At 30.5% G+C, this 14147-nt stretch overlaps 1 protein-coding gene across 1 annotated transcript; it reads left to right on the forward strand.

Annotated features, from left to right (window-relative positions):
- Positions 1–4179: 4179 nt before the first annotated feature.
- On the forward strand, positions 4180–13591 carry LOC148601932 (uncharacterized). The gene is made up of 2 exons (XM_088554676.1): positions 4180–4574; positions 13373–13591. Exons 1-2 carry the CDS (start codon positions 4467–4469, stop codon positions 13577–13579), a joined length of 315 nt encoding a protein of 104 aa, XP_088410802.1. The 5' UTR covers positions 4180–4466; the 3' UTR covers positions 13580–13591.
- Positions 13592–14147: the final 556 nt, after the last annotated feature.

Raw genomic sequence — 14147 nt, forward strand, 5'->3', positions numbered from 1 at the left:
GTTAAAGTAGTGAGAGTTAAATTTTTTTCTGGTTTTTATTTTTAGAAATTCATTCCGGACTTTTTATTTCTGCAAATTTAAGCTATTCAATACTTATTAAATATTCTCCATGATTTCGTCGTTTTTCGCAAAATTACAACTCTCTGTATTAATTTGTTTAACATCATAACAAACGAGCCTCATGATGTTGGATTCGAGTTGATATTTTTTCGATATTTATAAATGTTTTTTGTAATGTGATAAAGACTACGAAACTTTTTGGTATTACTGTATTTGTCCGTGTAACAATTCTGTGCTTTATTTCAATGCGTGTTCTATTTTTGTAATTGCTTTTTGGCAGCTTAACGATTATGAGTTTTTTCTAAATAAAACTAGAAAATCATTTGGAACATTGAAATGACATGTAAAAGCATATATATTACATGTCAGGAATGAGTTTGATATGAAACGTATGAAATAATTTTTTTGAAAATAGATTCTTTGTTACGAACAAGATGTTAAAAGCTACTAGTAAATACTTGTAAATGGATGAGTACTTTTCAATATGATTCTACTTTTGTTTTGTTTAAATTTATAGGGTCAAACAGATATACCCAGGTTAATAACATATATCTTTTATCTTAATTTGTTTGCAATAATTCTTTTGATATTTAGTTTCTTGATTTAAGTCTTTAGTTTTTACTTGACGCTACAGGAAGCGTGTGAAGTCTTTCTTTTACTTGACGTTACTGGAAACGTGTGAAGTCTTTCTTTTACAGTTTTTCTAATGTGTTAATGAAAGGACTTTTATCAGAAAAAAACTTGTAAGAGGAAAACTTCTTAATATTACTAAATATGACATTAGTTGAATATATTTAGCAATGAAAATGTTTTTGAAAATACTGAAATTAACGCAACTTTAATGAAGCCTAAATCCACTGTGTGAATATAAATTAGAATTACCGATGGAACCTTTTATCTGTTTTTATGTGAACATAAACAACTTTTTCAGATTTGTTAACAAGAACAAAACGAGAAGAACAGATACACATTAATGCTGTAGACATTTTTTAAACCGATTAACCAGGTACGATAGGTGGAATACAAAAATAAAAAATAAATACAAATTCCAATTTCTGATTATTATGATAGTTTTGATTGATTAATTTTGTTAGTTATTTGATGAACTTGACGCGATGGAATGGTCCGTTAATTAAATTAATTATCCCAAAGTTTAATTTGGTTTTACAAAATGTTGAACTATAAGAAAGAGTAATCAAGGGAAGCAAGGTTACAGCGGTAATCAAAAGGATGTAATCCAGGGACAAAGACCAGACATGGAAAACAGACATACACAACAAAGAACATAAAGTAACTAAAATCATACATACAAAGTAACAAAAGCAAATGAGCAACTCGGACTCCACTAAAAACTGGGAGCATGGACCAGGTGCACCGGTGGGGTAAGCGTCCTCTGCTTTTCTAGAAACACCCGCCGAGTTGCTCATAAAGTCAAGTCCGGGGTAGACAAACGAGGAAAGGAAACCTATGACCCGTTGAATAAATTAGTTTTCATGGTGCAGATGGATACACCATAAAGATCCACGAGTTCATGATGACGACCATAAAACTTCGGTAGTGATGACTTCAATCTTGTAGCAACATAACCCTGTTCTAGAGGCCTAGTTGTTCTAGTGCGATACAAAAAGTCTGCGTAGTTTCGGCAAGCTCTGGCATAACGTATGAGTTGTGATATGAACATTCCATATGCAGGTGCTTAAGGAATGTTGCCTTAAGATGAAAGGACAGTTGACATTTCTGAATGAAAAGTCATCACGTTTGTCGTAAAGTTTGGTCAATAGTTTTCCTTTACCATTGATTTCTAAGTGTAGGTCAAGATATAAGGCCGACCTTACAGTGTCTGTAGTATCCTTTATCTCAAGTTCTTTTGAGTAGATGCGATGTATCAAATACCCGAAATTAGGATTATCTAAAGATAATACATCATCTATATAGCGGAAACTGAGATTAAAGGATATAGCCAAACGATATTCTTTCTTTCGGATCAAATCAGCTATAAAGCCAGCCTCGTAAGAGTGAAGGAATAGATCAGCAAGTAAAGGAGCACAATTTGTTCCCATTGGAATGCCGACCGTTTATTGAAAAACACGTCCACTACACTGGACAAATATGTTGTCGATTAAAAATTCCAAATTTTGTAAACATTTTCCTCTGTATATTTGGAAGATGAAGGTTATCTAAAAGATTTTAAAGATTTTTTTAGGACCCATGCATGGTTAATACCACTATGCAAAACATTTTCACAGTACTTTTATTGTCATTATTATATGTTGTAAAATTTTAAAATTAAGTAATATATTTCCATTACAAATTCCCTATAGCATTTAAAATTAAAATTGTATTTGAAGACGATTAGATAACTTTAAATTTTGGTGTAAAAAGTAATGATTTCAAATTTGGAACACAACTTCTTGGATATGAAAGTCCGAAATAAAAATATAATTACATCATATGCAGGTTATAAATGCATGATTCCCCTTTATATGTTTGATATATGATGTTGACCAATTCAATTAAGGCCTGACGCTAACGTCAAAATTTATTTCCCGTATTCCCGTTTCTACTGGTATTTGTTTTATGTTTAGTTTGCTATGGACCCGATTAAATTTAACTCTTTTGAATTAAGTTCAATCGTAGACTTGGAGTAGGGGAAATTTGGTCACGAAAATTTCGCACTTCGATTTTTACTAAATATAAAAAAAGCTTGACAAATTGATTTTTTTTCACTTATCTTTTTAATTTTAGTTGTGGCATTTATTGGTTTTCCGTAAAAATAACATCATCATCTGAATTTGAAAAGTATACGTACGATTAGAAAACACAGCCTATCATTTCCGATTTACTAACATTCAGCTATGATGCGTTTACTGGAATGCACAAAGGGCACATCTGTCAGGTTAAATGAATAGGAGTGGTAAATGTGCTATCTGAAACTATATAATGGTGAATATGTCAAAGAGACAATAAACCAACCAGGATGAATAATATAAACTCAAGGCCATCCAATGGTCTTCAATGAAAGACGAAGAAACCCTCACACCACAGGGAAGGCTTTATCTGGTCCCAAAACAAGGTTATACACAAGTACAAAGAAATAGTTGTCCCTATATACTCAAGTAGCATACAATCAAATTGAAAGTGGAAACGAAACAATACATACGGAGACCAGGAATGTCTGACAAAATACGCGGCGTGGGTAAAACACTCTTTACAGGAATATACTAGAATAGAATCATAACTCCGAATATTAACCCGAATTTTTAATGGATTGTGTTGTTATAATTCGACATGTACAACGTACATAGTAAAGTGCTATTTATTGTATGTACACAGGAAAAATTGCAACATATGTTTTTCGTGTTTAGGACCACCACGAAAAAAAATGAAAAACATATGTTTTTGGACAAACAAATTAACTAAAGAAAAAGAAATAAATATAAATCACCTGGGTAATATATACCTTGCATTGTCCTGAATGAATGAAAAAGGTATGCTTTTCATATATTTTTTTGGAAAAACATGTGTTTTCTATTGGCACAAAATCATATATTTGAAATTTGAACCTTAACAAATATTTCCATGTTTTAAAACTTATGAAAAGACATGTTGCAATTTTTCCTATGTATAAACAAGGGAATTGGAAGATGGGATTGCCATCATAACCTGCACAATTTAAAGTTAAAAAATGTATACAACTGTTGGCCGAAATAATGGTCATTAAAATTTTATCGTCTGTTCGTTTTATCTATTATTTTCATCGAACATCAAGCCCCACTGCAATCCAATTGACAAAATTAAATTTACAAGTAAATTTAAAAGGAAGAACTAAAAGCTCAATTTACAGATTTAAATAAATAAAACCCACAATAGACAATTTTTAAAAGCATTCCATTTTATGACATTTGAAATCTATAACTTTACTTTCCCGTCTTTGTTTTATTTTGCTGCAAATTGTAAATAGATTCATTAGAAATGATAGTAACGTCCCATAAATTGAGATTAAATTTACCCAACGCTAATACAGCGTCATTGTATGATGTGGAGGCTGGAGTAGGGCGTATTTTACACAGTCATACTTAATCCTCTGATTTATTGACTGTTATTTTTCTCCTCGTGACTCGAAACAAAACCCCAGGGAGAATCTGTGCTGTATCACATTTCATGCATCATTGATTTTTTTAATACAACGAATGAAACGAGGACTTAATTAACCAAAGAGAATAGCCATAAAAACATAAAAAGGCGTAAATAGAGGGTATCAACTTCAACTTATTCAACGGCTCTTATTAATCATTAAATTGCGCTATAAGTGATACTAGTTTGCTTTTTCAGAATTTGCCATCGGACTTTTAGCTCAAAAACTTTAGAAAGTAAATCTTATACTATACTTGGAAGTATATAGTGTAATGACTTCACTACCTCGAATGGTTGTTCAACTATTCTTAACATTGTGCCTTGCGTGTGTAGTGGCTGTTAGAATAGACTGGGACCCAGACGTTGTACTTCAATTAGAGGTAACTTTTATAAACATTCGCTATTACTTAACATAATTATTTCTATCAATTTTTTTTTCTTTTTACTATCTCTTTTTTACGAAAAGTATAATATGTAACATAGAACCTAAAAGATGGAGTTACTCAGAAATCAGTTCATAGCTGTACTATGTATTTGATTATTTTTCTATATTTTTGAAGATAAAACTTTTTCATTGACTGTGCGTTGCTTATTCACACTATGTCAAATGTAACTATCTATTTTAATCAACCTGAAATTCAACTTATCCTCAAAAGAAATGTTAACAAATAAATATCTGATTGTATTACCTTTATAGTGTGCCATGTGACAAAATTACAACTTTAATACGAAATATTTATACGTATATAACCTTCATTTAAATCAAAAGCACATCAATAATGTTTTACCAAATATTTCTACATGTATTTTACCAAATGAAATATATTATTTATATTGATATTAGATGAGCTTTAACTATTGTCATATTTTTAGTATTGTTAGATACTTTATTGTCTCATAAAAACAGTGCGGATGACTTGACGGTTATAGAGTCAGTCATACATGTACTACCCTATCCAAAAATCCTTAAAAAGTTCTATCGACAGATTTACAGAAGGAACAAACTGTATTCAATACTATTTTTTCTACGAAATACTTTAAACAGTCAACTACAAACAGTTAATTTAAATATAGAATTAATGATTGCAAATGAATGATATGATTTTACTAATACTAGAAATCATCAAATCTCTGCAAAATAATGAGCTCTAGAAAAATGTTCTCTCTAATAGTAAAAATGTGAAATTATTTTTTCTGAAAAACAACAAAAAATATCATGTGCAAACAGATTGCATAAAAATTAAGTGCGTACTTAGCAAAATGAGTTCGCATATGCTCATTAAATTTGTTATAATTTAAAGTAAGATGTTGGAGTACTCAAATTATCATCTTATACATTACTATTACATTCCTTCTCAAATCGTTAAACTTTTTAACTGTTGCATTTGAACTTTAAAGAATTATATGAACAGTTCTTAGAAATCTTTCAGAAATGTTCATCTATTAAGAAAGAGAGAATCTAGTATCTTTTATATGTTTTATTGTTCGTTTTAAGTTATCTCATTATGGAATTTAATGGGTTTTTTTAATTACTCAAATAAATGACTTAATATCCTAATAATTCCTTAAACAAATTTCCCACTAAGAAACTTTGTGTTGAAGAAGATCTCATTAGATTTCTCTTAAGTAGGTCAATGCGAAGTCAGTAGATATTTGTAAAAGAATATTTTCCTGCATTATACTGTGATAATACTATTGTTCTTGGGGTACCAATTTTTGTGGTTTTCGTGGGAAGGTAAATCCACGAAATTGGTTCTCTAGTAATTGATAGTAGTTTTTACAATGTCACATTATGGCAACTGTTTTTGGCCATTGTATTTCGGTATGTTTTATTGAATCTACTTGTCGAATGCCCATTATAAGTTCATAGTTCCTATATCTAATCCAGTTTTACAATAAATAGCAGGTAATTGACTCTATCTTTTATCTCTTGAAAGGTTTCTTTTTTATGAGATACCACTTATCAGTAGAATACGTTTCATAAGATGGACGAAGCATCACAATTAAAAGCGATAACTTACAAAGTCCGTAGACACATTTTCAACTATGACATTTTAATTCACATATACAAAAATGTACTACAAAGTCAATTAATTCAATAATATCGATGTCAGATGTAATGATAAGTGAATGATAATTAAAGTTTTAGATAAATATATGATACGTTTTTACAACAATTGTCAGTAACAATATCCATACCATATATGACAATTAATTCATGAGAAATTCAACGCAACTACGACTTTAGGTATAAGATGGTAGACGAATATATTTTGTTAATGCAAATTTACGTAATAAGATCATACCAAAATCATATGGTGAGTATATAAAATTCATCAAGCGATTTTCATTCAAAAAATTTATCACTTACACATAAATCAAGCCGTAAAGGGTGATCATATGTAACAATTTTAGTTGTGTACACAGACGGAAAACGTAGTATGGTTTTACTGAACTTTACAATTTTTCTATATTCGTCAAGTGAAACAATTAAGGGGTACCTCTGTTTTTTCGCATTTTAAGCTCCTCTCTTTGAGAAATGAGAATATAGCAAGGACATGGTTAAGGCAACATGGTCACAAATGTTGAATCACGATTTTAAACATAGCTTTTATGTTCTGTTAAAAGTAAGAAGTCGTCGTTCCTTAACTATATTGATGTTTTCTCCTCAATTAGTTATTGTACAAACTTTAGGAAGGTGCTTATAAAGCTTCGAACAAACAAAGTTCAGATAAATATTCTATTTACAAATCTGATTAAACGTTTGGGACTGTCTTTAAGAGAATTAAATAGGGGAAACTATTTGTATTTACCAGAAAACGTACGTGTGAGCAACATAAAAGTCATTCTTGTTGAAGGTACTGATCATTTGTTAGGTTTTTTTCTATTTCATGAATTGCTTTAAGCTGTAGTGCAGATATTACTTCCTCTCCTACGACAACTTCGTTCTCTGTATATTTTATTTCTGTTAAATAATACAAGAAGCCTACGTAATATACTCGCCATAAACAAGTGAAAGAAATTTCCCTCCCCAAACAAAATTCAAATACGCAGACACATGCAAAATATATTTCTTTACTTTCAAGTAAGATGAATAAGTTATACCCAGGTTAAAATACAACTTGTATGACATAAACATGAGCACAGAAGTATACTAGGTGCATAAACCTTTAGATAGTCCACTTAAATTTCAGTATTTTCGACTTAAACAAAGGCGATAGTAAGTGCGAATTATCGACTTCTATGTCCTATATCTGGTTAACGCCGATTCACCTTTATCGATCTTCTTGCTTGTGTCAGTCTCGATATCTCAGATGTGATAATCGGTCTATTTCCAACTTTTTTTCTCGACATACCAGACTTTCCTTCTGTTGCATCCTTGATATATATGCTCTCAAGTGTTTTTAATTCCTTGACACTGTATCATTCTCTCCTTATCTAATTCAAAATGTTGGTAAGTGACTCATGTTTCCTTTCTATGCTTCTTTTCAAGATTGTCTCAAGAATAACTCTGACCAAACATGTTTTACAATGTGGCATTATTCAATTTTAGCTCTGTTGCCTTTTGGCAACATATACAACTGCAACTGCGGTAATGTCGTGTTCAGGAAACACTATTAATATATTTGGTGTCATCGGGCGTGCACCTTATGTCTCATCGCGATGACAACCATGAGCTGTGTTTGCAAAATCCCTCGACCACATCCAAAACAACACTGGATTGCTGTAATACATTTGACTTTGTACAAATAATTTGATTCACATTCACAATAAATACATTACGAACTAGCCTTTTACCATAAGACTACTTTCATCCATTCACTTGCAACAAAAATGAATGCTTAGTCAAGTTAAAGCTAAAAAGACGTGCATGAAAAGTGACTTTGATCTAACACTGAATGTGTATAACTTTCAAGAACAAAATTATTAGATCAAAGAGGGAAATTCTAACATTTAAATTAGAGAAAACGTGGTTTAAGTTAGACAGTCCATCAAATAAGCTAAGGCCTTAAAATTGAAAACTCTAAAAATTAGATCGGAATTTCAAACAATGATATTTCACGTATAAAGGTTGAAATTTGACATTGATAACGCATATATTCAAGTCGAGTATATCTTCATTTAAGTTTATTATTAAAAAAATGATAATAAAGAGTAAAAAAGTAAAAGTAATTGGTACTTTTATATATGCTTCCAAAAACATGAGTTCTCAACATGAATAAATATATTTTTTCTAAAATTCCAATCCCATGACAAAAATTTGCGTACGAGAGCAAATTAGGTACTAAGCATTGATATGGTTTTTTTTTAATTGTCTTAATATCTTAGGTGTTTGAAAGTTTTGGGATTTGAAACATCACTTACATTACATTAGGTAAAATTATTATACTATCCATTTATCGTTTGCTGCCATCGAAGCATGGATTGAAACCCTTTATATGAATATCAATTAACTGTTAACTACACTAACAATACCCCTCCATTCTACTCCAAACAAGACTACATCAAATTTGAGAAATTCGACGTTTTGTGGCTTACCATGTACTGTAACTTCAGTTACATAAGCATAAAATTTTAGCAATGAATTCGTTCTAGGTAGAAAATTAGTTGAAACCTTCTCCTGTCATATATGTGGACAATTGGAATTTGTGTAGGTACGTTTGCTTAAAACTTAATTTTAAGCATGTCCTATAAGCCATGTTTCTCCTATATAAACTTTGTTTTTACGTATAATGGGCTTACACATTTAAAAAAAATAGGTCTGCCTTTTTGTTTGGTACCTACTGTCAATGAATTATAATAGTTCGTTAAAATAATACAGAAAAAAAATGTAGCAGAATTTACCTGTACATGTATCAATCAAATATATATGAACTTCATGTCTGATAAGAGAAATATAGCCATTTTTACCTAATAAAAATTAAAATGCGCATTCTGATTGATGCTTATATGTAATAAATTGTGTAGAATGAGCAAAAGTTATTTGATGCATACGTGTAATAAATATGGAAATTTTATTTTTACACAAACCCAGCATACGTTTAGTATCTCTAAAACCACAGCACAAGATTAAAAGGGATTCTTTTAGGTATGATTACCCAGAAATCATCCAAACATCTCATCCCCAAAAACCCATGGCTACTATTCAATTAAAAATAAAAACAAAGTGGTTGCTGCAGATAACGAATAGTAACATTATAAAAACTTTAAAAATACATATAGAAAAAATAAAAATTTTGTATTGATCATTCAACGAATCACCTGTGCTTCGTTTTCCTTTTCCGTAGCATTTTAAAAAAGCAAATGACTGCAGCTTCAAGTTTGAACTTTTAATAGGACAAATGACATCATTTGCTTGATTTTCTTCGCCAAGAATTCAGACTTAACGTGTTGAAAAAAGGGGTATGTAAATTTTGCTATCCGATCACATGGAAATCAATTTAGAATAAGACTAATACATGTATGGACCTGCGTCACCGTAATATATTTGTCAGTGCTTTCAATATGTATATGTAAACACTGTGCCATAATGATAGAGCTAAAATATTTATGTAGGAAAATAAACAAGATTTATCCATAACAGGCAGTGCCCATCTTCTGCAAGTAATTATTGTGTAAAACTGTTTGAGTTACAGATCACACGAAACAGGTACCATTCACAATAAAGTGACAAAAATGGTTAGGTTCAACATGCTAAAATAAATTTGAATTTTTTTATATAAGATCATAAGAACAGGGTTTAAGAGAGTATCAACAAAATATAAAATGCATTAGTACGTAGTCAAGGATATGATGAAAAATAATGATTCTTCCGTAAAATAAAATCATTAAACGAAGAAATTAAAATTTTCAATTATCAATTTTAAAAATGCTCTTATTATACAAAATGGCACTACATACTACACGTTTTTGAATATACAAAGAGTCAGTATTTCGGGTTTTATCTTTGAATTAAATTGTTATGATGAGAAAAATTAAATTTTGAATTATTTTGACAGTGTTTGTATAAGCTTGTTTCATGATAAAGGATTAGTAAAAAGATACGTTTCCATGCATTAGAAAGTGAACAATTCCAGATTGTCTGACAGTAACGAGAGAAAGTGATAATACTGATGTTATTAATCCTTATTTCATGATGGTACCATACACTTTTCAGATATCACTAAAATGTCAATTTTTGAAATTGAAATTGTAAGTTATGAATAAAACTTGTCTAACGAGCATATGTAATTATAACATTATAGTCCCAGAGCCTCTATACATTCTGATAATAATTATATAAATGTCATACATATGTATGATTGACCAAGTGGGATAGATGTTCTGAGAGTTTCGTCATTTACATTGTGTTGCGAACTGTCAAATCAACTCTAATTGTTGCGGCAAAGAGAAGAATTTATACGGTTTAATTCAATCAAAAGATGAAAATATTCATCACCCTGAAGCTGTAAAACTGTTTATTGTCTGTTCATTGATTTATTGTGAGTCGTATTTTCTGTCATCCATATATCTTTAGGATCTCGTACCAACGAGAGAACTTAAAGAACTTGTGTGGAATTGAATTGGATTGACAAGTGATGAATACTAATTTAAAATAAAGTGAACATAAATATCACAGTTAATATGGTTCTACCTTAACTTCAATGGTGCTGTTTATCATTATTTATGATCTCTCAAAGATTGACATGAAGATACAAAATAACATTTCATATAAAAACGGTTTTACATAGAGTATGACATAAATTGACTTTTTGTTCCATGTACTAGTCATTTCTCGATTAAAAAAAAGAAACACTGTGAGCAAGCTCAAAAAGAGAATATCCCGCAAACGGTTACTATGTTCCTTAGTGCCAATCTACATACGATGTTACAACTTCCTATGAAATTTCATAAAAAATCCATTTAATGTGATTTAGGAGAATTGCGCTTTTAGTGGACAGATGGACAGACTGATGACTCCTATATACCCCCAATACTTTGTATGCGGAAAGAGGGTTGGTATTGTTAAGAGATTGGCAAGTAGAGTATCAAATCTGTGTCATTTTCATAGAGAAATACTCCAAGCTTATATTATTTGTCTTTAATTAGTTTTCTTTCACCGGGTCTACCCCAATGAATTCGAATCGGCTTCGAAACTGAGTATCAAGAATGTCTATGTAAATTACAGACAGTAGGTTGCAAATGACAAATTATGATGTTAATTTTTTTTCACCTTTTACATATTACACAATGCAGCCTTAATCTAAGTTGAATCTTAGATTTCATTAACCGTAGAAATTTAAGAGAAGTAAATTACATAAAAAGCTATGAAATTCATTGCAAAAATGGTGATTACTCTTTTTTTTTAGGAGAACTTGGTTGCTTTGGTAGAGAACTTTAAAATATTTTTCTGAGCCATCCATCTTATGATACATACGTTATATTTAAAGAAAAATGCCTGATTTTTACATGTAAAGCATATTACAGTAATATGCCAGCTTCATTTAAGGTAGAAATTAAAATATGATATACATTTTTCGACTGAAAAACGCTCTCTGTCGAATGATTTTAATACGACCAGAAATGTGAGAGATCGGGGACACTTAAAGGCAGAACGGTACTCTTTTTTCCGTAGGCGATAATAAGAAAAACTTTTTAATAATTGAGACGTTTAAAACAATGACTCACATTGATAACGCAAGAAAGAGTCATAAAGGTTTATTCAGAAATTTATGTATACATTCGTACGCAATTAAGATATCTAATCTTGTTATTAAATATTCTGAACAAAGTTTAGGAATTCAAATTAAATCAAACAGTAAATTAGCAAGCAATAAATAAAACATATTTCATCGAATTTGCAAATCTAATTATTTAATGCTTTTGTATAGTTTTGATGAAAGTGAAGTTATTTCTATTTGTTTCTGACAAAAGCAAAACATTTACTCAGCAAGTGTTGCACTGTTAATAGAAACAGTGCAATTAATTTTTCTTCAAGTAATGACCCTTTTCAACTTTCAAAATATTTCTACAGGGGTATGTTCAGTTTATATTAAATTTGTAATTTCGCAAATTTAAACAATATTTTGTAAAATGTGCGCTTACTTTTTCATTAAAACTTTATAATTCATCTATATGGAATCCTTAGTGTTAAATGATGAATATGAATTCTGATAAATTGGGGAAAATATTTATTTCATTACACTGTTCTTTACATTAAAGTTAAGCCAAAAGTTTCTAGAACTAAAATATCCAATAAAATTCTATTGTATCTAAATAAATTTTGACAAATTATTTAGTTTGTGGAAGCATGGTAACCCATACGTCTAGATAGAAACACACACACACACACACACACACACACACACACACACACGGCAACTTCTACATTTCGTAATAAGAAAGTTGAATCGAAATTTTGTGACGTCTGTTTAACCCGTAAATTAGATATGTTTTTGTCTGGGTATTTTGTCAATAAGTCTTTTGTATAGTTGGCAAGGTAAAAAATTGACTACATAACGGGGCAAGAATTGTAATTGCTCTTTCAATATCAACAACATGCACCTATTTGTTTTCTCTCTGAAAAAGGCCTAGGGTTCATTGTATCATACGTTGTAACTCAACTGTTTCAAATATATTCTGTCTGACATGTTCAATAAAAAAAATCAGATTCCAAAGTTTTAGGGGCGTAAATTTAAGGTTTGCTGTTTTATTCCAACATAAAATACCAATATAAAGTAGAAACAATTTAGAAAATTGAAAACAAAGATATGTCAATTCCATTTAAGTTGGTTGGCTAGAGATAGGAGTTAAATACCATAGCACAAAGACTATTCATTCCATTTAACGTCACTGCATATATACATAATATACGTACATATGTATATAATATGTTTTTTTTTAAAAAATAAGTTGCATTTTAGACTGTTTGTTTACTTTTAAGATTTACGTTGGTCTTAAGCAGGTAAACTAGGGTAAGGGACTTACAACTCGTACAAATCATTGGAACGTTTTTATTCAGCATTTTACATCATCTCATGTAAGCTTGGACTGATTTCATTCTGTTTCAAATGAAAGCTTGATATGCTTTGGTGAAATTGAATATGATTCAAACTTATCACTGATTTCAAGAGTTATATCCCCTATCCTAGGTCTATACCTCCTTAAAAAAGCAGTCAATGTTTTCTTCTGTTAACAGGAGACATCATCAACCTTAAAGCAACCAGACTACAGGGACATCTCGGTTGATTCTATCATGCCCGGTGACACACAAAGGACAAGTAATAAACCCAGTCTTATTAAGATGTTACTTCAAGATAGAGAGGAATTAATGGACTATATTAAAAGCAATAGAAAAACAAAACGTACTAGACAGTGTTATTGGTCTGCCGTATCGTGTTTCTAATAAAATAGTCACATACTGTGTTGTAAATGTACTATTACACCTTACTTACTTTCATCAGATGACTAATATTTATGCAAAATGCACTTCATTTGGTTACACAATCCATACATTAGTAACTTTTTTAACATTAAGTTAATTTATCTAGTAGAAGTTACTAAAATCAACTAACAGAACATTTCCGTGAAAATGAAATTCACATCTTGATGTTCAAACAGGGAAGACAAAGTCAAGAATACATCGAAATAAACACCATGCATCACATAGAGCTAAAATATGAAACAGATAGAAAATCGAAATCAAATTAGAATACTTGGACTCATAAAAAATTGGAAGCATTTACCCAACATAAACACTTAGAGACATGACAATATGTCTTTCTAGAAATGTTTGCCTCAGTGATCACCAAAAGTTACTACATATTTTGTGCACGTTTCAAGACTTATAAGTAGCTGAGTGTAAACAACTATGGAATTTACTAATCGACAAGTATTCTAAGTATATATTTCGACCCCATTGCTTCCTCGAAAAAAAAAATTTATCTCATTAAATTTACCGACTGAACCATGCA

Source organism: Perna viridis, chromosome 12 (genome assembly GCF_037379345.1).
Source record: "Perna viridis isolate PV_CMFRI_1.1 ecotype Kerala chromosome 12, ASM3737934v1, whole genome shotgun sequence".
NCBI classification, from domain to species: Eukaryota; Metazoa; Mollusca; class Bivalvia; order Mytilida; family Mytilidae; genus Perna; species Perna viridis.

Coding starts and splice junctions, on each gene's coding strand:
- LOC148601932 (XM_088554676.1), top strand. CDS start 4,467: ATGACTTCACTACCTCGAATGGTTGTTCAACTATTCTTAACATTGTGC. Junction 4,575..13,372: donor ACGTTGTACTTCAATTAGAG/GTAACTTTTATA, acceptor TTCTGTTAACAG/GAGACATCATCAACCTTAAA.